A 27522-nucleotide genomic window follows, 5' to 3' on the forward strand; every position below is an offset into this window, starting at 1 on the left:
ATTTATTGAATGAATGAAGTGGAGTCCGGTGGGGTTATTTCAATAAGAGAGTACTGCTAGTAATATTTTAATAGGGATGGCACACACTGATTGGGTAATTACATCTCAGCCCTCCCATGCTGCCTGCCTGGCTTAGTCCTGGTCCTGGGTGACAAGAGGAAGGAGGGGGACTGTAGATGGAGAGCTTGTCTTCGAGATTCACCACACAGTTACATTACACATCACCCAGTAGGTTACAGTACACATCACCCAGTGGGTTACAATACACATCACCCAGTGGGTTACAGTACACATCACCCAGTGGGTTACATTACACATCACCCAGTAGGTTACAGTACACATCACCCAGTGGGTTACAGTACACATCACCCAGTGGGTTAGAGTACACATCACCCAGTAGGTTACAGAACACATCACCCAGTGGGTTACAATACACATCACCCAGTGGGTTACAGTACACATCACCCAGTATGTTACAGTACACATCACCCAGTAGGCTACAGTATACATCACCCAGTGGGTTACAGTACACATCACCCAGTAGGCTACAGTACACATCACCCAGTGGGTTACAGTACACATCACCCAGTGGGTTACAGTACACATCACCCAGTAGGTTACAGTACACATCACCCAGTGGGTTACATTACACATCACCCAGTAGGTTACAGTACACATCACCCAGTGGGTTACAGTACACATCACCCAGTGGGTTAGAGTACACATCACCCAGTAGGTTACAGAACACATCACCCAGTGGGTTACAATACACATCACCCAGTGGGTTACAGTACACATCACCCAGTGGGTTAGAGTACACATCACCCAGTAGGTTACAGAACACATCACCCAGTGGGTTACAATACACATCACCCAGTGGGTTACAGTACACATCACCCAGTATGTTACAGTACAAATCACCCAGTAGGCTACAGTATACATCACCCAGTAGGCTACAGTACACATCACCCAGTGGGTTACAGTACACATCACCCAGTGGGTTACAGTACACATCACCCAGTAGGTTACAGTACACATCACCCAGTGGGTTAGAGTACACATCACCCAGTAGGTTACAGTACACATCACCCAGTAGGCTACAGTACACATCACCCAGTGGGTTACGGTACACATCACCCAGTGGGTTACGGTACACATCACCCAGTAGGGTACAGTACACATCACCCAGTGGGTTACAGTACACATCACCCAGTGGGTTACAGTACACATCACCCAGTGGGTTACAGTACACATCACCCAGTGGGTTACAGTACACACCACAACATAGTGTCCTTCTTGCCAACCTGCCATATGAGGCTTATGAGAATGGAAAGGGTGCCACACAACAATGGAATAAATATACACACACATATGCATGCACACACACACATACCTTGAGTGATTGCAATCTGTGCTTCCTCACGTTTGATTTAGGGTCCAGTGTCCTGTCTAGGTGTGCTACTGCTGCTGGCTTGGAGAGCTGGATCAGAGGAGCACAGCCCTTCCTCGGCACTATGCCTGCCTGGCACAGAGATGATGCAGTCGGGTAAGACAGATGAGATGAAGAGGAAGAGAGGAGGGAAGGGAGATGGAGGGAGAGAGGGTTGTAGAAGAGGAATTGTGAGGAGAAAAGCTGCTGTATATTTACATTGTACATGTATAGGTGTTAGTGTGTGTGTGAGTGCAGTATGTCTACCATGTTTCTGATCATAAGAATGTGGCTATGCAGTATGTCAGTGTAAATAGATGAGTGTGAAGCGTGGGCCATAAGACAAACAGCCTTTCACTTTGTATAGGAAGACAGAGAGGTGATCAATCCTGCTCTGCCATTTGATTCTTAACATGTCAGCCACTTAAACATAAGAAAAGAAAAGAATCACAAAGAAAAGTGGAGGGAGGAAAATATTCATTCTTCAGCAAAAATGTCAGGTTCGGGTTTTGATTTGTTTTTTAAGCAATAAAGCCCACAAACCTCTTCCACACTCTCATCTCACAGTTGAACACATCAAACAGCTTGCGTTGAGAGAGAGAGAGAGAGAGAGAGAGAGAGAGAGAGAGAGAGAGAGAGAGAGAGAGAGAGAGAGAGAGAGAGAGAGAGAGAGAGAGAGAGAGAGAGAGAGAGAGAGAGAGAGAGAGAGAGAGAGAGAGAGAGAGAGAGAGAGACAGAGACAGAGACAGAGACAGAGACAGAGACAGAGACAGAGACAGAGACAGAGACAGAGACAGAGACAGAGACAGAGACAGAGACAGAGACAGAGACAGAGACAGAGACAGAGAGAGAGAGAGAGAGAGAGAGAGACAGGGAAAAAAAGAGATTGTCTATAATTTGAAACTTCATTGGACCAGGCTGGGTCTGTAATGGGACTGGATCCCGATCAATAGAAGCTCTCCTTAGGCCTTTCAGAGGCATAATGACTTTGGGTTTCTCAATAATTAAGATATTGTCACTGTAGTGACTGCAGGGTCAGCCAATCATTAACCCCATGTTAAATATGCTTTTGTTTTAATTGCTTCACCTTAAATCCTCTGAAAACTCATGGCTGGAAATTAAAGGGACAGCAACCACCTGTATGTGTGTGTGTGTGTGTGTGTGTGTGTGTGTGTGTGTGTGTGTGTGTGTGTGTGTGTGTGTGTGTGTGTACGGTCTTGATGGTATCACAGCCATGGTTGTCTGAAACTATTAATTTCTATAAGTGTTTTAGCATTAGCATTGATGAGATTTTTTTATTTGAACAATTACCTCTTTATGTCTTACTGGAATACAAACATCTTTATCTGGAACTGACGTACTCTTCTGAAGAGATTTCAAGTTTGATGGGCCTATTTCTTCTTGTTTAAACACACATTTTGAGGAGGCCACATCATTTGACTTTCATATGGCTGTTTGAGAGGCAATTGAAGGTCCCTTCATAGCCTTGCTAAAGTCAGGCAGCAGGGTGAAGTTAGAGGTAGAGCAGGGGGATCTCATCTGCACGTCCACCCAGACACAGCACCACTCCATTCCAGCAATCACTCCCATCCCATCCCAGCCATTCCTGCCCTGCCCCAGCTGGATAATGAGAAACAATGGATTTATATCCGACGTGTTGCCTTTCTTTTTTCACTTTTAGTCCTCTCCTTCCCTCTCTCCCGTCTCCTGCATTGCCATTGGCTCTTGGTAAATGGACTAAAGCGTCACTCAATAGGCCGATGCACTCCATCAAGGCGAGGGAGTTTGACCTTTCCTAGCGCAGGGAAACGCAATTCATATCGGCTGGACCAGCTGCCCGCTAAACGCACATCTCATCCAATTTCCAGACGCTTGCAACACCCAAAAAATCAGGAGTGGGTGGCCGGGGAGGGCTAGAGGGTTTGTTTGAGAGGGACTGGCGGGCAGGGAAGTCCTGATGGATTTTAGATTGGTTTCTCAATTTCTCTTCACTCAGGAGAGGGGGGAAAGAGACGAGACAAAGAGGAAAAACAAACACTAATATGTGAACACACACTCAGACACACGCACACACACGCACACACACACAAAGACAGATGCATGTAGACACACAGACAAACAATCATCCAACAAAAAGGTGCAAAAAATAATTAAGTGACACATGGATCATACAGTAGGTTTCAATACAAAGACACAACTGATATCCTTGATATCCTTTTAATGGAATTTCATTTGGCCGTAGAATCATCACCAGACTATTAATGTGAGTCCCCAGAAAACAAATGACTGCCTGATGGACGCATACTGCTGCCATTGACTATTGGTTATATGATGGACCGCCAAAATTAACCTATTAGAGACTGCATAAATAATTATTTACACACACACACACACACACACACATAAAAGCTGTTACACAGCAGGTGGTTGTGAGTCAACCTTTTCCACCTCTGCCTATCAGCTAGGAATATAAAGACTTTACTTATCTGACATAATATAATGTACCTACATAACGTATCTTCCTCTGAAGATTTTACAATTTACTGTATGTGTACACCTTGAACTGTTAGCAATGGTAAGTTTGTTTGAATTACAGGGAGTCACATGACAGTTCACTGGATTCAAACATAGCCATCAATTTAATAAAACATATTTTCAGTGATTTTGTTCTGCACTGCAAAAAAGCATACACATAATGACAGAACATAGCAGTGCAATGCCAGCAAGCTGTCCATGTGAAGAATGGATCTCTGTCGTGTGTGTGCTGTTTGTGTGTGTGTGTGTGTGTGTGTGTGTGTGTGTGTGTGTGTGTGTGTGTGTGTGTGATAGAGAGGCAGAGAGAGAGAGAGAGAGAGAGAGAGAGAGAGAGAGAGAGAGAGAGTCTTCTGTCCCTGAGACGGCTCATTTCTATTGTTGTATTATTTCTATTAGAAAAGTGAACATGGGCCTATCTCCATGTTTCTTCCTCTTCCTTCTTTGCTGTTCATATAAATATTTGATGCGCCATATATTATTTATTAGACGCGAGCTTGATCATTTATCGAGGGAAAATAATATAGTATACATTTGAATTTTCTTATGGCTGATCTACATTTGACCATTCCCTATGGGGGGTGTCACAGACAGAGAGAGGCACGCACGCACACACGCCGGCATGCACGCAAGCACACACACACACATATGCACGCACACACTCACACACATGCACACGCACATACAACCACCCTTTCACAGCTGAAAATGTACCTTGGGCAATGAATCATTCATATACTGTATAAGCATATTTTGGGATAAACAACTGATATTGGTAATTCAGTGCAGCCCTCTTGGATACTGCAGTGTGTCAACTGGCTCCGAACATACTGACTGAGCCATAGACCAGCCCTTACCCAGATACAAGCACAGTGTTCCTTCAGGTCTCACGGAAAAGGTCCTGTTCCCAAGCCTCCTGCCTGTCTGGGTATGTCTGCTTGGCCCAATTAGAGAGCCTTCAGCAATGCTCTCACTGGGGACTGCTTATGTCACATTGTCCTCAGTGGACTTATGACTTCATGAAGCAAACTCTAGTCAACTGGCATGGTGTGACTCTGAAATATACATAGATACACTATTTTAGTGAATGAAACAATTATTTTCAACAGGGTTGACTGGTCATCTGTGGAGCAATATTTTTTTCTGAATCTTCCCCTTCCTTCTCCTCCATGGTGGTAGGAAGGGGTGGAGGGGGGTGGCTGGATTGTTGGGTGTCAGATTTCCCCAAACCCACAAAAAACATCCACAGCTAGTCCGCAATGTGTGTTGTGCATCCTAGGAGTCGCACTTCCTGCTGTTCTGAAACAAATTGTACAGCCTGGACTAGATGGAATAACCCTTACCAACCTTCCCTCTTCTCTTTCCTTTTATGCATCCCTCCCATCTGCTGTCCTCTCCCTCACTCCACTCCTCTCCCATTTCCCCCTCTCTTTGGAAGACATAGTGAGACCTAGGGGTGGGAGAGTTTGGGCACGAGAAGGGGAAAATGGGGGAAAAGGTTCTCTTCTTTCTGAAATCATGCTCTGGAGTGGTTTGGAAAGGCCTATGGTGTTTGGATTGGCATGGCGGCCTGCAGACGACAGGGAGAGAAGGGCTGGAGGTTGGAGGAGGTTGGGGGTTATAAATAAACATTTATGCGGGGCTGGGGAGAGGTGTCGGCAGGCCTCAGGCCCTGGGTCTTTCCTAGGCTCGCTGGCGCCCCTCCAGGTCACATTACATAAGCACACTGTGTGTGTGTGTGTGTGTGTTTGCCATGTGCGTGCGTGTGTGTGTATAGAAGGAGTTCACTTTACTAAAACAGCACACTCAATCAAGGCCTACAAAACACCTCCCTTATTGCACAGTGAGCATAGGGCTATTACACAAAGCCGATTCATCCCTCCCTCTCTCTCCTCTATCGCTCTCTCCCTTCTCTATCTCTCCTCTTTCTATCTCTCTCTCTCTCTCTCTCTCTCTCCTCCCTCCCCCTATATATTCTAGGCTCTCCATCTCGCAGTGGCTGTCCACATTTTCACTAGACCCTAATCACTAACACTAGGCTGTTCACAACATCAAGCAGTTTTTTCTTCTTGTCAGGACAGTTTCCTTAGACATCCATCCATTAACTGTTAACTAAGTGCAGTCAAGCTTTTCTCCACTGTTTAAACATTTGCAAAAGAACACATACCTATTTTGACAGCTATATATACTTACACTTTACATAAACCCTGTGTAGTGATGATCATCCCCATCCTACCATGGAGAATTGCTATTTCTCTCTGTATGCTGCTGGAAGTGCTGAAGTCAACTTTGTAGTGGATGACAAATCACCCAGTGTTCCCATTTTACATTAAATCAGCCACAGACACTGTTTGATTTACACAAACGCTGCTTGGGCTGGGACTCGCTTCACTCCAAAACAATAACAATAATGAGAAGAAGAAACTTGAGGGAAAAACTCAAAACAACAAAATAAAAGAGAGAATGTGTCCCATCTCTGCCAAGCACCTCACACACTGACAACTCCAGTCCTGCCCTGGGAAAGAGAACAGACGGGCCCAGCGCTACCCTGTCTTCAGCCCAGATCAGCAGTACTGGAGCTGGGCACTGGAGTCAGGTATCCTTGTTATACCCTCCAAAACATGTGCAGGGTTATGTGTTTTGGAATGTCTGAATTGGAACTGGGTCTGTCTCGGTATGAGGTTTATGTTGGACAAAAGTCTGCTGGTAGGAGAACAACCTGACAATCTGGCAAGAGGAGGCTACTGAGGCATGCCACATGGAGTAGGCGTACATCCCTCTAAGCCATTTAATCATGCATGTGAATGTCTATGGGACTAATGAAGGCTTTAGGGTTGCTTCAGCTTAGAACCTTTGAGGACTGACCTTCCTGGGTTTTAGGGCTTTCCCTTTCTGTGTTTGTCCAGCATTAACTGGTACAGGTGAGGTTAGGGCCGGGTCAAGCCCAGTCCAAGCCCATTCCAAGCCTCAGCAATACCTCAGCGAGCCTCAGTGTGGCTCTGAGGTCCATGTTGACTGGGCACATCCCACAGCTCCAGTATAGGAAAACAGCCATTTTGGTTTCATGGTTACATATCACAGGCACATTTTAATGGTTGTATTCTGGCATGGAGGTCTGGTTCTTTTGGCCTGGCCTGGCCTGTCCACATCTGCGCTCAGCAGGGGCTAACTGCTGCCTTCATGGCAAGCCCTATTAAAGAGTGCACTGATGATTTATACGCTACTTTTCTCTTGTTACTCTAGATGTACTCTAGATAAAACTATGGATAACTCCTCAGACAATATAGTATAATACAACAGGTTAAAATGATTGACACCCCTCATCCAGCCCTATTTCATTCAGAATGATGAAGTTCCATATTGGGTTGTACCATACAGCTCTAACAGAGCTCTTGAACGCATTAAGCCAGCCACAGAAAATCTATTTTATAACGGAACATTGAAATTATAAAACACTGGTGTAAGAAATCCATAGAACAAAGACAAGAGAAAGAGGGGCAAGATGGAGGATCCAGCTGCTTTTCAAATTAAGATGAAAGGGGAAAAAAAGAGAAAGGAAGAAGGGAAAGAACTCAAGGAAAAAAGCCAAAGGGAAAAGTAGACCGCAGGATACTATGAAGTCAGAGCAGAGCCTATCTCTTTTGACTCAATTGTGGTTTTGCTCCACGATTAAAAATGAAAATATGGCAGGATCCAACAGGGCCTTGTTAGCAGATCCACAGATACTATATAAAGCAGGGGGGCTTCACCATATGCTCTCCCAGGGCTGGAGAGGGACTCATAAACACATGGTGGAGGAGAGGAGAGGTGGTGGATCCATTTAACTCTAGAGACTAACAGCCCAATCAGACACAACACTGGCCTAACATAAGACCCTCTAAACAACATTGGTCCAACACCAGACCCATACACACACAGACAGACCAGTCAGACACAACACTGGCCCAACATCAAAACCAACACCACACTGGCCCAACATCAAAACCAACACCAGACCCAACACAACACTGGCCCAACATCAAAACCAACACCAGACCCAACACAACACTGGCCCAACATCAGTCTGATAGACAGATAGACCCACTGGCCCAACATCAGACCCATAGGCTACACATACAAACCAGTCAGAAGGTACTCTGGAACTGTCACAGGAATGTTCTAAAACCATTCCAAGAAACTGTAAGAAAATATTAATCAATTAATGAAAATGTTGCTGCCTTTTGCAAACTGATGTTTCTACTAGATCCAATAAGTATTTGCTGGGTCGTCACCAATAGTAATTCTAATAATGTATTTTCAGAAAGTAATCAGCCAACAGTCTGAATCAAATTAGCAATACTCCCTCTATGCAAATATTCCCCTCTACACTGGGCTTGAGAAAGTACCAAAATTGTACAGAGCTCCTTGGCTTTATACCATGTTCTGGGTTAATTTTTCCACACATACGTATTATTGCACATGCTGTGTGTTTTTGTTAATTCAGTAGGAATACAGATAGGAGGGAAGGAAAAGCAGTGCAATACTATTACCATTTCCTGTTTCTGTGGAGCCAGGGTCTTGGGGGAGCAGGGAGAGGGGAGACCTGGCATCCAGGTAGCGCCAAGACACACTGAAGAATGGAGAGAAAAATAATAAAACGTGCCTAGAGAGAAAACACTTTTAAATAATCTCTACATAGAGGTTTGAAAGTGCCACATGCATGCCAAATGTTGAAGAAATTTGCCTGAATTGAGGCAATGTTTAAAATACTACGAGGAACAATGACAGATGGACTATGTGTACTGTACACCTGTGTGATAAGTATGAAATTGTCACGATCGTCTAACATAGAGGACCAATGCGCAGCGTTGAAGGTGAACATATTTTATTACTATAAATGATCACACGATCAAAAACACAAACGAAAACGTGACGTCTACGGTTTCACACAAACCGAAATGAACAAGAAACCACAAACACAACGTGAAAGACAGATAGTTAAATATGGCTCCCAATCAGAGACAACGAGCCAACAGCTGACACTCGTTACCTCTGATTGGGAGTCACTCAAACAAAGAAATACAATAACCTAGAACCCACAACAAAACATAGAAACTAACACCCTGGCTCAACATACGAGAGTCCCCCGAGCCAGGGCGTGACAGTACCCCCTAAAGGCGCGGACTCCGACCGCGCCAACGAAACTACAACAGGGGAGGGACCGGGTGGGCACTCCGCCTGGCGGCGGATCCGGCTCCAGTGGAACAGGCACGTGCCGTGCCGAACCGACGACGCACACCACTGGCTTGGTGTGGGGAACAGGCACGGGCCGGACAGGGCTGACGAAACGCCCCACAGACTTGGTGCTGGGAGCAGGAGTGGGCCGGACTGGGCTGGCGACGCGCACCACAGACCTGGTGCGGAGAGCAGGAACGGGCAGAGCCGGGCTGACGAGACGCACCACAGACTTGATGCGGGGAGCAGGAATGGGCCGGACTGGGCTGGCGACGCGCACCACAGACCTGGTGCGGAGAGCAGGAACGGGCAGAGCCGGGCTGACGAGACGCACCACAGACTTGATGCGGGGAGCAGGAATGGGCCGGACTGGGCTGGCGACGCGCACCACAGACCTGGTGCGGAGAGCAGGAACGGGCAGAGCCGGGCTGACGAGACGCACCACAGACTTGATGCGGGGAGCAGGAATGGGCCGGACTGGGCTGGCGACGCGCACCACAGACCTGGTGCGGAGAGCAGGAACGGGCAGAGCCGGGCTGACGAGACGCACCACAGGCTTGATGCGGGGAGCAGGAATGGGCCGGACTGGGCTGGCGACGCGCACCGCAGGTTCGGTGCGGGGAGCAGGAATAGACCGGACCGTACTGGGGACACACACCACTGGCTCTCCACCGGGATCTGGAACGGGCCGGACCGGACTGGCAACACACGCCAGTACCTCTCGCCGTGCCTCCACACCTTCCATCCCCTCTTCTACCAGTGACCCCCGTAACCCGGCGGCCTTCTCCGGCAACCCACTGGACCGCTCTATCGCGGCCTCCTGCTGGTCCGCCGTCGTGAGCCCCTCCCCTAAAAATTTTCGGGGCGTCTCTCCTACCCGTGGACCACGTCTCCATATCCCTCGCCAGCTTCTCGCCCTTCTGCCATAATGTCAAGCCCTTGTCTTCCTCCCTCGGCTTGACCCAGTCCAGGAGGCGAAGGAGATCTGTGAGGGATCTCCCTGGCGATGGCTCCTGAACACGCTGCTTGGTCCCATCTTGGTGGTTTCTTCTGTCACGATCGTCTAACATAGAGGACCAATGCGCAGCGTTGAAGGTGAACATATTTTATTACTATAAATGATCACACGATCAAAAACACAAACGAAAACGTGACGTCTACGGTTTCACACAAACCGAAATGAACAAGAAACCACAAACACAACGTGAAAGACAGATAGTTAAATATGGCTCCCAATCAGAGACAACGAGCCAACAGCTGACACTCGTTACCTCTGATTGGGAGTCACTCAAACAAAGAAATACAATAACCTAGAACCCACAACAAAACATAGAAACTAACACCCTGGCTCAACATACGAGAGTCCCCCGAGCCAGGGCGTGACAGAAATAAAGAGAGAGAATACATTTACATTTACATCATTTAGCAGACGCTCTTATCCAGAGCGACTTACAAATTGCCACACACTGTCTGTCTGGATGTCTCTCCAATACACATTGATGACAATGCATATAATGTTTAGTATGCAGTACGATATGGGACAAATTGTTATTTTCCCTGAAACTGTTTTTTTATGACAATTATTTACCTTTTTTGTCATTACATGTAACTAACTACATAGTAATTACACATCTTACTAATCCGAAACATGGCCAGTTTCCTTTCAATACATTTCAACAATGCAATAGGAGAATATTACATCTGCTACGTTATTTTCTCATCCAGCTATAAGTTTGTTGGTTTTGTTTGTTGGATATTTCAAGAAGAATCTGTTCAACAGCAGAGCATGGATTTAGGGCTTTCTTATCTTCACTGCAGGAAAGCAACTGCTTCTAATTACATTTTAGTATCATTTTTAGAATGCTCCTTACCAAGAAAACATTATTTTAACATGAAGTCTCTGTGGTGTTTCGCAATAAAAGCTCATAATGTTTTACCACAATGATCTTGCCAAACAAAAATAGTTAGAAAGTGAGCATGGGGCACTTGAAGCCTGGCTGCAATATAAACTGTGAAACAAAAAAAACACTGTTAGAAACTGAAATGCTTCTACTGTGGTTTAAATCTAGATATGAAGTTGTTGGGGAAACCATTAGATTAATCACATTGCAATTTACTCGCTAATCAGGCTTAAATTACCACAACAGGGAGAGTTCATTAGACGAGAGTAAGGACCAATCAGGAAGCAAAGATGTGTTGAAAGAGGCTTAACATATTTTCTGACCACAATAGAAGTGCAGTGCAGACCTCTGCTTGACACTAATGGAGTAGATATGAGGACACAGCAGCAGCAGCCTGGAGTGGGGTAACATTACATGGTCTAATCCTGGTCATGGCAGAGGGACAGCTTTTGAACCCTTCAGAAACATGTTCTACCTCTGGCTCGCTAAGGGATTCTTTGGATTGAGAACTAGAAGCCTGGTGGGTGAGGGTTCGGTTAAGCAAATAAATATTGTTAAAGAAGAGGCAAACGTCAGGGAGCCCCCTGAACTCCCGGCCCACCCTGGAGGAGCCCCATTTTTTTACTAGCAACACTGCCCCAGCACAACCTTCAGCGCTGCCAGCATGCTGCTCGCCTGACAGGCCCGGGCATTGAGGCCTAAAGAAAACAAACTCTGTCTGATTGTGAAAATAGTACCGTAGGGGCCTCCTGGTGCACGGCGCTTATCTCACACAAGGCCAGCTTTGTGCTTCTGAGGGGGCTCCTCTCTGGACATCCACCACCCCACCAGGTGGAGACTGCCAGGGCCCAGAGCTCCCCCTCCATCCTACCCCACTCCATCTCTCCCTCTCGCCATGTCTACCGTAGTCCCTCCACTGAGACCACTGGGTTTATTTGGAGAAGGGAACATGAGGAAATTGATCAGCAGACCCCATACTGATCTGTGGGCTGAAGCAATTCCTCAATGATTTGAGATTGTAGATTAGACGTCTTGGCCTCAAAACATCCTTACTTTGCATCAGCAGTCCTATGGTAATGTAACACATGTGGGGATGGGCATACATCAGCATCATCCCAATGTCTATGGATGAAGTGAGATGCTGCCATGGGTGTCTTGATCTTCCACTAAACCACAGTTCTTTGACTTTTTAGTTTTCAGTTGACTTTCAGTGGTGTTAGAACCCACTGTTTTAACTGAGATCTTTAGGTCATATACTATTACTGATGTGGCACTATCCAACTTCAAACAACAGAGACTAACTACACGTGGATGATGCAGATGCACATAAGCAGATAGTATGCTTGAGTTGATTGAATTGAAAAGCAGTGATTTATATGTTGGCAGGATGGGACTAAGGTTACTAAACAAGCAGACCCCCACATTTGCAGTAATGACTGGTCTGACTTGCAGAGGTCCAGGTCAGTGAAATAACTCTGTGCAATGTTTTCATTTCCTTATTCTCAAATTGTAATAAGAGGCTCCAAAATGAAGGAGTCCCATTTCTAAAATGTGGGTCATTTAGAGGCAGAGGTAATTGGAAGTAAGTGGAACCAGTGAAACCCAAGACGTTTAACTAGTCACCACAACTGACTCTTTGTAAGATATCACCAGAGCATCGGTCGGTACAATGAACCTGCAGTCAGTATCATCCACTTAAGTAATGAGGCCTGAGGAGGTGTGGTATATGGTCAATTTACCACGCCTAAGGGCTGTTCTTACGCATGACGCAATGCCTGGACACAGCCCTTAGCTGTGGTATATTGGCCATATATCACAAACCCCAGAGGTGCCTTATGTCACGATCGTTATAGGAACCGGACCAAGGCGCAGCGTGATAGGCGTACATCTTTTAATGAGTACTTTACACAATAACAAAACGATACGTGAAGTCCTGAGGTGAACACAACACAAACCTTAACGGAACAAGATCCCACAAATAACTGTGCAAAACAGGCTGCCTAAGTATGGTTCCCAATCAGAGACAACGAGAATCAGCTGTCTCTGATTGGGAACCACCCTGGCCAACATAGAAAACACGAACTAGAACACCCATAGACAACTAAACATAACAAGTCCACACCCTGGCTCAACATTTAAGAGTCCCCAGAGCCAGGGCGTGACAGTACCCCCCAAAGGCGCGGACTGCGACCGCGCCAACCAAACACAACAGGGGAGGGGCCGGGTGGAAATTCCACCTCGGAGGCGGATCAGGCTCTGGGCGTGACCACCACTCTCTCGCTACCCCCCTAGCGCCCCTGGTCTGGTCCCGCTGGCCGGAGCTGGACTGGACACCGGTGGAGCGGATTGCTCAGGCTCCGGTGTGGAGCAGCTGACCGGTGCCTGACCAGGCACCGGTGGAACAGGCACGGGCTGTGCCGGACGACGCGCACCACTGGCTTGGTGCGGGGAGCAGGAACAGGCCGGATCGGGCTGGCGACGTGCACCACTGGCTTGGTGCGGGGAGCAGGAACGGGCCAGACCGGGCTGACGACGCGCACCACTGGCTTGCTGCGGGGAGCAGGCACGGGCTGTGCCGGACTGACGACGCGCACCACTGGCTTGGTGCGGGGAGCAGGAACAGGCCGGACCGGGCTGGCGACGTGCACCACTGGCTTGGTGCGGGGAGCAGGAACGGGCCAGACCGGGCTGACGACGCGCACCACTGGCTTGGTGCGGGGAGCAGGAACGGGCCGGACCGGGCTGACGATGCGCACCACTTGCTTGGTGCGGGGAGCAGGAACGGGCCGGACCGGGCTGACAACGCGCACCACTGGCTTGGTGCGGGGAGCAGGAACAGGCCGGACCGGGCTGGTGACGTGCACCACTGGCTTGGTGCGGGGAGCAGGAACGGGCCAGACCGGGCTGACGACGCGCACCACTGGCTTGGTGCGGGGAGCAGGAACGGGCCGGACCGGGCTGACGACGCGCACCACTGGCTTGGTGCGGGGAGAAGGAACGGGCCGGACCGGGCTGACAACGCGCACCACTGGCCTGGTGCGGGGAGCAGGAACAGGCCGGACCGGGCTGATGACGCGCACCACTGGCTTGGTGCGGGGAGCAGGAACGGGCCGGACCGGGCTGACGACGCGCACCACTGGCTTGGTGCGGGGAACAGGAACGGGCCGGGCCGGGCTGGCGACGCGCACCACAGGCTTGGTGCAGGGAGCAGGAACAGAACGGGCCGGGCTGGCGACGTGCACCACTGGCTTGGTGCGGGGGGCAGGAACGGGCCGGGCCGGGCTGGCGACGCGCATCACAGGCTTGGTGCGGGGAGCAGGAACAGGCCGGACCGGGCTGGCGACGCGCACCACTGGCTTGGTGCGGGGAGCAGGAACGGGCCGGACCGGGCTGGCGACGCGCACCACAGGCTTGGTGCGGGGAGCAGGAACAGGCCGGACCGGGCTGGCGACGCGCACCACAGGCTTGGTGCGGGGAGCAGGAACAGGCCGGGCCGGGCTGGCGACGCGCACCACAGGCTTGGTGCGAGGGACAGGAACAGGCCGGACCGTACTGGGAACACACACCACTGGCCTTGTGCAGGGATCAGGAATGGGCCGGACCGGACTGGTAACACACCCCAGTACCTCTCGCCGTGCCTCTACACTCTCCTTCCCCCTCATGACCAATGGCCCCCGTAACCTGGTGGCCTCCTCTCCTAGTCCGCAAACTCGCCCTGTAGCTGCCTCCAGCAGCCCCGTCATTCATGCCGTGTGCCCCCCCAAAAAAATTACTTGGGGTTGCCTCTCGCCTGTCCGACGACGGCCCGGTTGGCGTCGCTTCTCCTCTCCTGCCTGGGCATCCTCCCTCATCGCCCTCCGGTGGCGGACGGCCTCCTCCTCTGTGATTCTCCCCCAACCGAAGAGGACATCTACCAGAGTAACCTCCTGTTCCATACCCGGCGTTTGCTCCTGCACACGCTACTTGGTCCTATTCTGGTGGGATCTTCTGTCACGATCGTTATAGGAACCGGACCAAGGCGCAGCGTGATAGGCGTACATCTTTTAATGAGTACTTTACACAATAACAAAACAACAAAACGATACGTGAAGTCCTGAGGTGAACACAACACAAACCTTAACGGAACAAGATCCCACAAATAACTGTGCAAAACAGGCTGCCTCAGTATGGTTCCCAATCAGAGACAATGAGAATCAGCTGTCTCTGATTGGGAACCACCCTGGCCAACATAGAAAACACGAACTAGAACACCCATAGACAACTAAACATAACAAGTCCACACCCTGGCTCAACATTTAAGAGTCCCCAGAGCCAGGGCGTGACACCTTATTGCTATTATAAACTGGTTACCAATGTAATTAGAACAGTACAAATGCATGTTTTGTCATACCTGTTGTATATGCTCTCAAATACCACAGCTTTCAGCCAATCAGCATTCAGGGCTCGAACCACCCAGTTTATAATCCCAAATAATACACACAGACAAATAATACACACACAATATTTTTTTAAACATATTTACCTAAAAAAATAATCTATGCCATCGTTTTTAGCAGTAAATTCGGAAAGTATTCAGACCCCTTCACCTTTTCCACATTTTGTTACGTTACAGCCTTATTCTAAAATGTATTCAATTGTTTTTTATCCTCATCAATCTACACACAATACCCCATAATGACAAAGCAAAAACTGGTTTTTAGACATTTTTGTAAATGTATTAAAAATAGAAACGGATATATCGCATTTACATAAGTATTCAGACCCTTTACTCTGTACTTTGTTGAAGCACCTTTGGTAGCGATTACAGCCTTGAGTCTTCTTGGGTATGACGCTACAAGCTTGGCACACCTGTATTTGGGGAGTTTCTCCCATTCTTCTCTGCAGATCCCCTCAAGCTCTGTCAGGTTGGATGGGGAGCGTTAATACACAGCTATTTTCAGGTCTCTCCAAAAATGCTAGATTGGGTTCAAGTCCAGGCTCTGGCTGGGCCACTCAAGGACATTCAGAGACTTGTCCTGAAGCCTCTCCTGCGTTGTCTTGACTATGTGCTTAGGGTCGTTGTCCTGTTGGAAGGTAAACCTTCACCTCTGTCTGAGGTCCTGAGCAGGTTTTTATCAAGGATCTCTCTGTGCTTTGCTCAGGTCATCTTTCCCTTGATCCTGACTAGTCTCCCAGTCCCTGCCTCTGAAAAACATCCCCACAGCATGATGCTGCCACCACCATGCTTAACGTAGGGATGGTGCCAGGTTTACTCCAGATGTGACGCTTCGCATTCAGGCCAAAGAGCTCAATCTTGGTTTCATCAGATAATCTTGTTTCTAATGGTCTGAGAGTCCTTTAGGTGCCTTTTGGCAAACTCAAAGCGGGCTGTCGTGCCTTTTACTGAGGAGTGGCTTCCGTCTGGCCACTCTACCATAAAGGCCTGATTTGTGGAGTGCTGCAGAGATGGCTGTCCTTCTGGAAGGTTCTCCCATCTCCACAGAGGAACTCTGGAGCTCTCTCAGAGTGACCATCGGGTTCTTGGCCCTTCTCCCACGATTGCTCAGTTTGGCCGGGCGGCCAGCTCTAGGAAGCTCCATTTAAGAATGATGGAGGCCACTGTGTTCTTGGGGATCTTCAATGCTGCAGAATGTTTTTGATACCCTTCCCCAGATTTGTGCCTCGACGCAATCCTGTCTCGGAACTCTACGGACAATTCCTTGGACCTCATGGCTTGGTTTTTGCTCTGACATGCAATGTCAACTCTGGGACCTTATATAGACTGGTGTGTGCCTTTCCAAATCATGTCCAATCAATTGAATTTACCACAGGTGGACTCCAATGAAGTTGTAGAAACATCTCAAGGATGATCAATGGAAACAGGATTTGTGCTGGAGTGAAAATACAACACGTCTGCCCATCCAGACCCTCAGAGAGAAACACTGCTCTGGTGTCAGCTCTTTCATTTTATGGATGGGAGAATAATGGTGTAATAGTTGTAGTTTAGCACTGCCTGTTCACATTAGGCTCAGTACAAAGCGGGCCTTATTCCAATAAGTCAATCATTCATTCAGGATCTTCAAATATTTCATGATTTATTGAAGTGAATGCATCTACTTACTTACTTTACTTAATCGTCTTTGTTCCTATGTGGAACATAAGGCTTCCACGAAAGAGCACCACTGTTGGCCATCTTCTGCCTGTCTGGAGATTGTGTTCCATGATAGACCACAGTCATTCATCTCCTTTGTCCAAATGCATCTAAAAGAAACACAAAAATGAGAGCTTGTGGCCTATGAGGATGATTTGTCAAATATTACTAGGCCCACACATTTGACTTCCACGGATATTAGAACATTAAGATTTGCCTCCTCATCCACAAAACATACAGCAATAGTAATGAACACAAAAACACGAGACAAAGAATAATGGCTTCCATATGGAACATGAAAACTCAGAACGGAACAGAGTTGTTTGAAGCATAATGCACCAGCCAGCTATTTTCAATTGGTATTTATTAGAAAGTTGGGGTCACATCTCTCTGATCGAAACAATGAAAGAGACATGAGAACTGTGGATGAGGCTGAGAGAGTCCATCAGAGCGTGTAAGTGATCTGAGACACTGAGGGTGGCATCTGGAGAAGTCAGACCTTGGATCAGACCCATACAGACCAAGAGCTATATCTGCATCTGGGTCGCATGTGTCTACACAGAGACAGAGAGACGGACGAGGGATGCAGCCAAGCATCTCCCCACCTTTACCCTTTCGGCATTAAATTGTTTTGAAACATTTTTTTGTTAGGCATTGTTGTTGTATTTGACAACAACAATCAGACAACTTGCACTCTAACATGCTCACAAACAATGCTGTTGACATGCTCAATTGAGAACATCGGATCTGTGGTGCCCAGATTCTCACCAGCACTCTGTGGTTATTTATGTGTGGTGAAAGAGAAAAAATAAGAATGAGAACAGACATACAGTACTTATAAACAGAGATGAAGACAATAAAAAGAGGGGTAAATATAGAGAGAAAGACACAGTGAGAGAGAGAGAGAGAGAGAGAGAGAGAGAGAGAGAGAGAGAGAGAGAGAGAGAGAGAGAGAGAGAGAGAGAGAGAGAGAGACAGAGAGAGACAGAGAGAGAGAGAGAGAGAGAGAGAGAGAGAAGAGAGAGAGAGAGAGACAGAGAGACAGAGAGACAGAGAGAGAGAGAGAGAGAGAGAGAGAGAGAGAGACAGAGAGAGAGAGAGAGAGAGAGAGAGACAGAGAGAGAGAGAGAGAGAGACAGAGACAGAGACAGAGACAGAGACAGAGACAGAGACAGAGACAGAGACAGAGACAGAGACAGAGAGACACTGACCTCAACCCAGAGTCTCTCAGAGCGTTCACAGTCAGCCCACTGACACCCCTATCAGACCACAGCAAAATCACAGTCTACTCAATCATGAGGCATCAAAGCCAAAGGTACTGAATAATATTAAGAAATGCTATAGATGGAAGGAAATTGTGTCGAAACCTACCAAAAAACAATTAGGCAACATCAAATGTAATCCCTTTTAGACAACTTCCACTGTAAAAGTGAAGGCTTGGCAGTAGAAAACCTAAACAGTATATTTGAACTCTCAGCTTCCCTATCAAATCTAAAAAATCTCTAACAGAAAACCGAAGAAAAGTAACAGTGACAAATGGTTTGATGAAGAATGTAAAAACCTAAGAAAGAAATTGAGAAACCTATCCAACCAAAAACGTTGTCACGGATACGGCCGAGGCTGCCCCTCCTCCTCATTCGGGCAGGCTTCGGCGGTCGTCGTCACCGGAGTACTAGCTGCCACCGATCGATGTTTCTGTGTCTCACTAGTTCTGTCTGTATTGTTCACACCTGTTACCCATTAGGCTTATTAGTTTCCCTATATTACCTCTGTTTTCCCTCCTGAGTGTGTGCGTGATTGTTCTTGTTACGTCGTCTGTTGAGCTGTTGTTTTTGCTCTTCCCTGCGTGGAGGGTTTGCATTATTTACTTGGAGTCGAGTAAAGCCATTAATTCTCAGTTCTGTGTCCTGCGCCTGATTCCGTTTCCCCACTGCACCCAGACGCTGACAGAATCACGCACCCGTTATGGAGTCAGCAGGCACGCCCGATCCCAGCGCTTCGGTGGAGGAACGCATCCACCAGCACGCGACCATACTGCAGTGACTAGGCTCGGCTCTGGATCAAGTGATCCACACCATGGATCGATGGGAGAGAGTTGGGTTTTCTACACCTCCTCTTTCGCCGACTTCTCTTCCATCAGGATCCTCAACCCCTGGGTCCAGTGGTATTCGGCTCTCGCTCCCGAGGGAATACGATGGGACAGCTGCCGGGCGTAAGGGGTTCCTGCTCCAGGTGGAACTTTACCTGGCCACCATCCACCCGGCTCCCTCGGGATACGAGAGCGTGTCCGCCCTCATCTCCTGTCTGTCGGGTAGAGCCCTGGAATGGGCCAACGCGGAGTGGGGTGGAATAGACGCTGAGTCCGTTCGCTATGAGGATTTTACCCGCCGTTTCCGGGCAGTATTCGATCATCCGCCTGAGGGGAGAGCGGCGGGGGAGCGTCTGTTTCACCTCAGTCAGGGAAGGAGGAGCGCACAGTAATACGCCCTGGATTTCAGGACACTGGCAGCCAGCGCAGGATGGAACGAGAGGGCCCTGATTGATCACTACCGATGCAGTCTACGGGAGGACGTTCGTCGGGAGCTGGCCTGCAGGGACACTAATCTTAACCTGGACCAGCTGGTAGATTTATCGATCCGGCTGGATAACCTGTTGGCTACCCGCGGACGTCCAGATCAGGGTCCGTCCAGTCCATCCCCCAGCACTTCCGAGTCCACACCTATGGAGCTTGGAAGTGCTGATGCGGAGAGGCCGAGCAAAGGGGTGGTCTTCTGCACCAACTGTGGCCGCAGAGGACACACTGCGGGCCAGTGCAGGAGAAGACCCTCATGGAATCGAGGCAGCAGGCAGGGTTCTGGGGGATCATCTCAGGTGAGTAGGCACCCAACTCACCCAGAGCTCCCTGTTGCTCACATGATGATTCATGTTATTTTCCCTGAGTTTTCCCCACATTCCCAGCATAGGGCGCTCGTAGATTCCGGCGCAGCTGGGAATTTTATGGACAGATTGGTTGCGCATAGATTAGGGATTCCTATATTGCCGTTAGATGTGCCCTTCCCCATACGTGCCCTAGATAGTCGCCCATTAGGGTCAGGTATGGTTAGGGAGGTCACAGCTCCACTTCGGATGGAGACACAGGGGGGTCATGAAGAGAGAATTAGTCTCTTCCTCATTGATACCCCTGCGTTTCCCGTGGTGCCGGGCCTTCCCTGGCTAGCCACCCATGACCCCAGTATTTCGTGGCAACAGAGGGCTCTTAAGGGATGGTCACCTCAGTGCTCGGGAAGGTGTGTAGGTGTTTCCGTAGGGGCAACCACGGTGGAGAGTCCAAACCATGTCTCCCCAATGCACATTCCCTCAGAATATGCCGATTTGGCTCTCGCCTTCTGTAAAAGGAAAGCGACTCAATTACCACCCCATCGACGAGGGGATTGTGTGATAGATCTCCGTGAGGGTGCTGCACTTCCCAGGAGTCACGTGTATCCTCTGTCACAGGAGGAGACAGTGGCTATGGAGACATATGTCACCGAATCTCTGGGACAGGGATACATTCGGCCCTCCACTTCCCCTGCCTCCTCAAGTTTCTTTTTTGTGAAGAAAAAGGATGGAGGTTTACGCCCGTGCATTGACTATCGAGGTCTAAATCAGATAACCGTAGAATACAGCTATCCTCTTCCTCTCATTGCTAGTATGACGGAGTCATTGCACGGTGCACGGTTCTTCACAAAATTGGACCTCAGGAGCGCGTACAATCTGATCCGTATCCGGGAGGGGGACGAGTGGAAGACGGCATTTAGTACCACCTCTGGTCACTATGAGTACCTCGTCATGCCGTACGGGTTGATGAATGCTCCCTCAGTATTTCAATCCTTTGTCGATGAGATTTTCAGGGACCTGCACGGACATGGTGTAGTGGTGTATATAGATGATATTCTCATATACTCCGCTACACGCGACGAGCATGTGTCCCTGGTGCGCAAGGTGCTTGGTAGACTGTTGGAGCATGACCTGTACGTTAAGGCTGAGAAATGTCTGTTCTTCAGACAGTCCGTCTCCTTCTTAGGATACCGCTTGTCAGAGTCAGGGGTCGAGATGGAGTGTGACCGCATTTCAGCCGTGCGTAATTGGCCGACTCCTACCACGGTAAAGGAGGTGCAGCGATTTGTGGGTTTTGCCAACTACTACCGGAGATTTATCCGGGGCTTTGGCCAGGTAGCAGCTCCCATAACCTCTTTGCTAAAGGGCGGTTCGGTGCGCCTGCAGTGGTCAGCGGAGGCGAACAGGGCTTTTGGTCAGCTGAAGGCGCTGTTCACCACGGCTCCCGTGCTGGCTCATCCAGATCCGTCCTTGCAATTCATAGTCGAGGTGGACGCGTCCGAGGCGGGGATAGGAGCTGTACTGTCTCAGCGCTCGGGTACGCCTCCCAAACTCCGCCCCTGTGCTTTCTTCTCGAAGAAGCTCAGCCCGGCGGAGCAAAATTATGACGTGGGGGATCGGGAGCTGTTAGCTGTTGTGAAAGCTCTTAAGGTGTGGAGACATTGGCTTGAGGGGGCTAAACACCCTTTTCTCATTTTGACTGACCACCGCAATCTGGAGTACATTCGGGCAGCGAGGAGACTGAATCCTCGTCAGGCAAGGTGGGCCATGTTTTTCACGCATTTTGTGTTCACCCTATCGTATAGACCAGGTTCCCAGAATGCTAAGGCAGACGCTCTGTCCCGGCTATATGACTCAGAGGATCGGACCAGGGAGCCTACTCCCATACTTCCGGCTTCTTGTCTGGTGGCGCCGGTGGTATGGGAGGTTGACGCGGACATTGAGCGGGCATTACGCACGGAGCCCACTCCCCCCCAGTGTCCAGTGGGTCGTGCGTACGTTCCGTCCGAGGTTCGCGATCGTTTGATTTATTGGGCTCACACGTCACCTGCTTCTGGCCATCCTGGCATTGGTCGGACAGTGCGCTGTCTTAGTGGGAAGTACTGGTGGCCCACCTTAGCTCAGGACGTGAGGGTTTATGTTTCTTCCTGTTCGGTGTGCGCTCAGTGCAAGGCACCTAGACACCTGCCCAGAGGTAAATTACAACCTCTCCCCGTTCCACAGCGGCCGTCGTCACACCTATCGGTGGACTTTGTTACAGATCTTCCTCCGTCACAGGGTAACATCACGATCCTGGTCGTTGTGGATCGGTTTTCTAAGTCCTGTCATCTCATTCCTTTGCCCGGTCTCCCTACTGCCCTACAGACCGCAGAGGCCCTGTTTACACACGTCTTCCGGCACTACGGGGTGCCTGAGGATATAGTGTCTGATCGGGGTCCCCAGTTCACATCGAGGGTCTGGAAGGCGTTTATGGACCATCTGGGGGTCTCGGTCAGCCTGACCTCAGGTTTTCACCCCGAGAGTAATGGGCAGGTGGAAAGAGTAAACCAGGATGTGGGTAGGTTTCTGAGGTCGTATTGCCAGGACCGGCAGGGGGATTGGTCAGTTTACATCCCCTGGGCAGAAATGGCTCAAAATTCCCTCCGCCACTCCTCCACTGACCTGTCTCCCTTTCAGTGTGTACTAGGTTACCAGCCAGTCCTGGCACCGTGGCATCAGAGCCAGATCGAGGCTCCTGCGGTGGATGAAGGGTTTCGGCGCTCGGAGGAGACATGGAACGCTGCCCATGTACGCCTGCAAAGGGCGATTAGGAGACAGAAGGCGAGTGCCGACCGCCACCGCAGTGAGGCTCCGGTTTATGCACCGGGGGACCGGGTCTGGCTCTCGACCCGAAACCTGCCCCTTCGCCTGCCCTGCCGGAAGCTGGGTCGGCGGTTTGTGGGGCCCTTTAAAGTCCTGAGGAGGTTGAACGAGGTTTGTTATTGGTTACAGCTCCCCCCTGATTACCGTATTAACCCCTCGTTCCATGTGTCTCTCCTCAGGCCGGTGGTAGCAGATCCGCTCCAGGAGTCCGAGGTGCGGGAGGTTCCTCCGCCCCCATTGGACATTGAGGGGGCACCGGCGTACTCGGTCCGTTCCATCATGGATTCGAGGTATCGGGTTGGAGGCCTGCAGTATCTCGTGGAGTGGGAGGGGTACGGTCCGGAGGAACGGAGCTGGGTTCCCAGGAGGGACATCCTCGATCCCTCCTTGTTAAGGGAGTTCCATCGTCGTCATCCGACTCGCCCTGCTCCGCGTCCTCCTGGCCGTCCCCAAGGCCGGTGTCGACGCACGGCTGGAGCCGGCTGTCACGGATACGGCCAAGGCTGCCCCTCCTCCTCGTTCGGGCAGGCTTTGGCGGTCGTCGTCACCGGAGTACTAGCTGCCACCGATCGATGTTTCTGTGTCTCACTAGTTCTGTCTGTATTGTTCACACCTGTTACCCATTAGGCTTATTAGTTTCCCTATATTACCTCTGTTTTCCCTCCTGAGTTTGTGCGTGATTGTTCTTGTTACGTCGTCTGTTGAGCTGTTGTTTTTGCTCTTCCCTGCGTGGAGGGTTTGCATTATTTACTTGGAGTCGAGTAAAGCCATTAATTCTCAGTTCTGTGTCCTGCGCCTGATTCCGTTTCCCCACTGCACCCAGACGCTGACAAACGTATAGACCCAGAAAACCTGAGCCTACGCCTTCACTATGGTGAATCACTAAAACAATACAGAAATACACTATGGAAAAAGAAGGAACAGCATGTCGGTCCACTCACCAACCAAGAATTCACAAAATGGGACAAACACCAAATTGAGAATCTGCATGCAGAATTCTGCAAAAATATCCTCTGTGTACAACGAAAACACCAAATAATACATGCAGAGCAGAATTAGGCCGATACCCGCTAATTATCAAAATCCAGAAAAGAGCCGTTAAATTCTATATCCACTTAAAAGAAAGCGATTCCCAAACCTTCCATAACAAAGCCATCACCTACAAAGAGATGAACTTGGAGAAGAGTCCCCTAAGTAAGCTGGTCCTGGGGCTCTGTTCACAAACACAAACAGACCCCACAGAGCCCCAGGACAACAACAACAACACAATTAGACCCAACCAAATCATGAGAAAACAAAAAGAGAATTACTTGACACATTGGAAAGAATTAACAAAAAAACAGAGCAAACTAGAATGCTATTTGGCTCTAAACAGAGAGTACACAGTGGCATAATACCTGACCACTGTGACTGACCCAAACTTAAGGAAAGCTTTGACTATGTACAGACTCAGTGAGCATAGCCTTGCTATTGAGAAAGGCCGCCGTAGGCAGACCTGGCTCTCAAGAAAAGACAGGCTATGTGCACACTGCCCACAAAATGAGGTGGAAACTGAGCTGCACTTCCTAACCTCCTGCCAAATGTATGACCATATTAGAGACACATATTTCCCTCAGATTACAGAGATCCACAAAGAATTCGAAAACAAACCCAATTTTGATAAACTCCCTTATCTACTGGGTGAAAAACCACAGTGTGCCATCACAGCAGCAAGATTTGTGACCTGTTGCGACAAGAAAAGGGCAACCAGTGAAGAACAAACACCATTGTAAATACAACCCATATTTATGTTTATTTATTTTCCCATTTGTACTTTAACTATTTGCACATTGTTACAACACTGTACATATATACATAATATGACATTTGAAATGTCTGTATTCTTTTGGAACTTCTGAGTGTAATGTTTACTGTTAATATTTATTGTTTATCTCACTTTTGTTTACTATCTACTTCACTTGCTTTGGCAATGTTAACATACGTTTCCCATGCCAATAAAGCCCTTAAATTGAAATTGAATTGAAGAGAGAGAGAGAGAGAGAGAGAGAGAGAGAGAGAGAGAGAGAGAGAGAGAGAGAGAGAGAGAGAGAGAGAGAGAGAGAGAGAGAGAGAGAGAGAGAGAGAGAGAGAGAGAGAGAGAGAGAGAGAGAGAGAGAGAGAGAGAAAGAAAGAAAGAAAGAAAGAAAGAAAGAAAGAAAGAAAGAAAGAAAGAAAGAAAGAAAGAAAGAAAGAAAGAAAGAAAGAAAAAAGAAAGATTCTCCATTAGCAGAATCAGGGGCCGGGGGCAGCCGGCAGGAGTGTGACCAGAGATTATTGTCCTGTGTGCTTGTTTGGGTTAAGGCTTTAGATGGGGAAATGGGATTAGGATAGCCCCGGCTGGAGAGAGAGACACACAGTAATGGGAAGCAGAGGAGTCCCCTGATCCTCCGCCACACAGAGCAGAGCAGAGAGAGCAGCCCTGTTATCCCACCTGATTGGATTACCCCCTGTTAAATGTGCTATGATAAGGAGGGAGGCCACTGCTGAACCTCTCCTGAGTGCTGCTGGGGGGAGTAGACACACACAGAGGCCTGTAAACGGATGCCTCTACACTCATTGTGCCATTAACTCTGTTCTGTTTCTATTGCTTATGATAATGCCATAAGACTCAGAAAAGAGCAGGACAGTCTCAGTTGATTATTCAACCTTGGCATTGGCTTGGTCATGCCCACTGACACTGTACAGGCATGTCATGGACTCCTACAACACCCAACTCGTAATAGCACATCTCTATCACTGCACAGTTCCTCATCAGAGTTTAGAGACTCTGGGTTGGACCATTTGGGTTGGGTGGATAGCAGCAGCAGATCTAAATCAGCTCCACTATACCATAGCTCCTGGATCAGTGTGTGGGGTTAAACCACAGTGTGCTTCTCTGAGCTGTTTTCATATATGTACATATAAAAGAGGGCTCCAACCTGCTAATTGCAGCTACTCTGCCAATCAAACAGTAATTACTGGTATCCTGCCTGCCTTCCCTTCCAATGGCTGAGCAGCTAATTTCAGCAACGGTTTAAACAGCTGGAAAACAGCGCCTTGTGGCAAAACTGGAGGGGAGAGCCTGTGTGTGAATGTGTTTGTGATTCTCTGTCTCTAAAACACAGAGAATAACATCACAGTATGCTTTATGTATAGTGTGTGTTTGGCTAAACATGTCACTTATCAGTGCAATCAGTGAAGAAAATGTCGGGACACATGATTGGGTGGCATTGGGTAATGTAAAATTAGAGAAGATATCCTTACATAGAAGCCATCCATAATCTCACCCCAGACATTACAGAATATCTGCACTACTTGTAATTGTCTGTGTGTATTATCAGAAGTGTTGGGAGTAGTGAACTACATGTAGTTCAACAAATAATTTCACTACATCTTGCAGTAGCTTGGTGGTAGTTGTAGTAAATTCAAATCTAAGTAGTGTTTTCAGTAGTTAATTACTTTTTTGCCATGTAGCGGTGTAGCTAACTTCTGGAACTTTTTCTAAGTAACTTTAGTTAAATAAGCTATATTTGTCTTAAGTGTAGCTTTAGTGTAGCTTAATGTCTTCCAGTGTGAAGTAATTAGTAGCTTGGTAAACTATATTTTCAGAGTAGCTTCCCTAACACTGATTATCAGGCCTCCATACCTTCTCCTACCTACCTACATGTTTACTCCACCTGCCCTGCCTGTCAGGGGGAAGTCCAGGTAGCAGATAATGCACCCTAACAGGTATGTATGTAGTTGGTGCTGTATATTAACTAATATACATGGGTTCTAACTTTTAAAATTCTGTGTTAGTTTACAATTTTACAATTTATGCTCCCGGCAGTATACAAACACAATCAAATTTATTTTGCTAGCTAGAAAGAAAAAGCCACACATTTATTCAGAAACGGAGGAAGAGGATAGCTAGTTATAGCAAGCTAATGTTAGCAGCTGCCTCTTCAACAAGAAGCAACTGTGACAACATTGATCCTAAAATCAAAAAATATACCTTCCCATTGAGCAAAATCCACAATCCACCCCTCCAAAGAAAGCATGGCTCTGGGGCTTCTCTGAAATGCCACCAGATCCGCGTTCGGTTCCATGGCCAAAGCATTGCATTTCAGTTTAGCCCGCACTTGGCAGGCTGTATCGAAAACTCCCCCGGAGCCACACAATGGCTGAATTACCGCAACGCGCAGCCCCCACAAACACCTTAAAAACGTTCTCTATACAGTAACAGTAACCTCTGTCGCAGCCAAAACGACTTTTTCCCATAGGCTTGTAATATCTATAGTATGACAGCATCAGCAGTTTGCTACCAACAGCTGGCAGATATGTTTACATTTGGTTAGTTTTATCAGTGTTATTTAGATGAAAGAAGCGAGCTAAATGCGCTATAGGTAGCTAACATTAGCATAGAGGTAGCAAGCTAGCTAGTTCTTTCACTTACCCGGTTGACTTCCATGCTCACTGAAGCCCATGATAATGCTCAGTCTCTGCTGGTGCTGCTGGCTGTTTGAGATGCTTTAGAAGAAACCTTGATGGTAGGGACAGCATCCACTTTGAGAAGCAAC

The 27522-nt window shown here is 48.4% G+C and overlaps 1 protein-coding gene across 1 annotated transcript; it reads right to left on the minus strand.

Annotated features, from left to right (window-relative positions):
* Nucleotides 1-27522, minus strand: LOC121530906. Its single transcript, XM_041836269.1, has 4 exons — nt 27399-27522; nt 17181-17316; nt 8491-8570; nt 1-1522 (listed from the first exon to the last, which is right to left on the minus strand). The coding sequence occupies exon 4, from the start codon at nt 1375-1377 to the stop codon at nt 199-201; it is 1179 nt and encodes a 392-aa protein (XP_041692203.1). The 5' UTR covers nt 1378-1522; nt 8491-8570; nt 17181-17316; nt 27399-27522; the 3' UTR covers nt 1-198.

Source organism: Coregonus clupeaformis, chromosome 18 (genome assembly GCF_020615455.1).
Source record: "Coregonus clupeaformis isolate EN_2021a chromosome 18, ASM2061545v1, whole genome shotgun sequence".
Taxonomy (NCBI): domain Eukaryota; kingdom Metazoa; phylum Chordata; class Actinopteri; order Salmoniformes; family Salmonidae; genus Coregonus; species Coregonus clupeaformis.

Coding starts and splice junctions, on each gene's coding strand:
- LOC121530906 (XM_041836269.1), bottom strand. CDS start 1,377: ATGCATATGTGTGTGTATATTTATTCCATTGTTGTGTGGCACCCTTTC.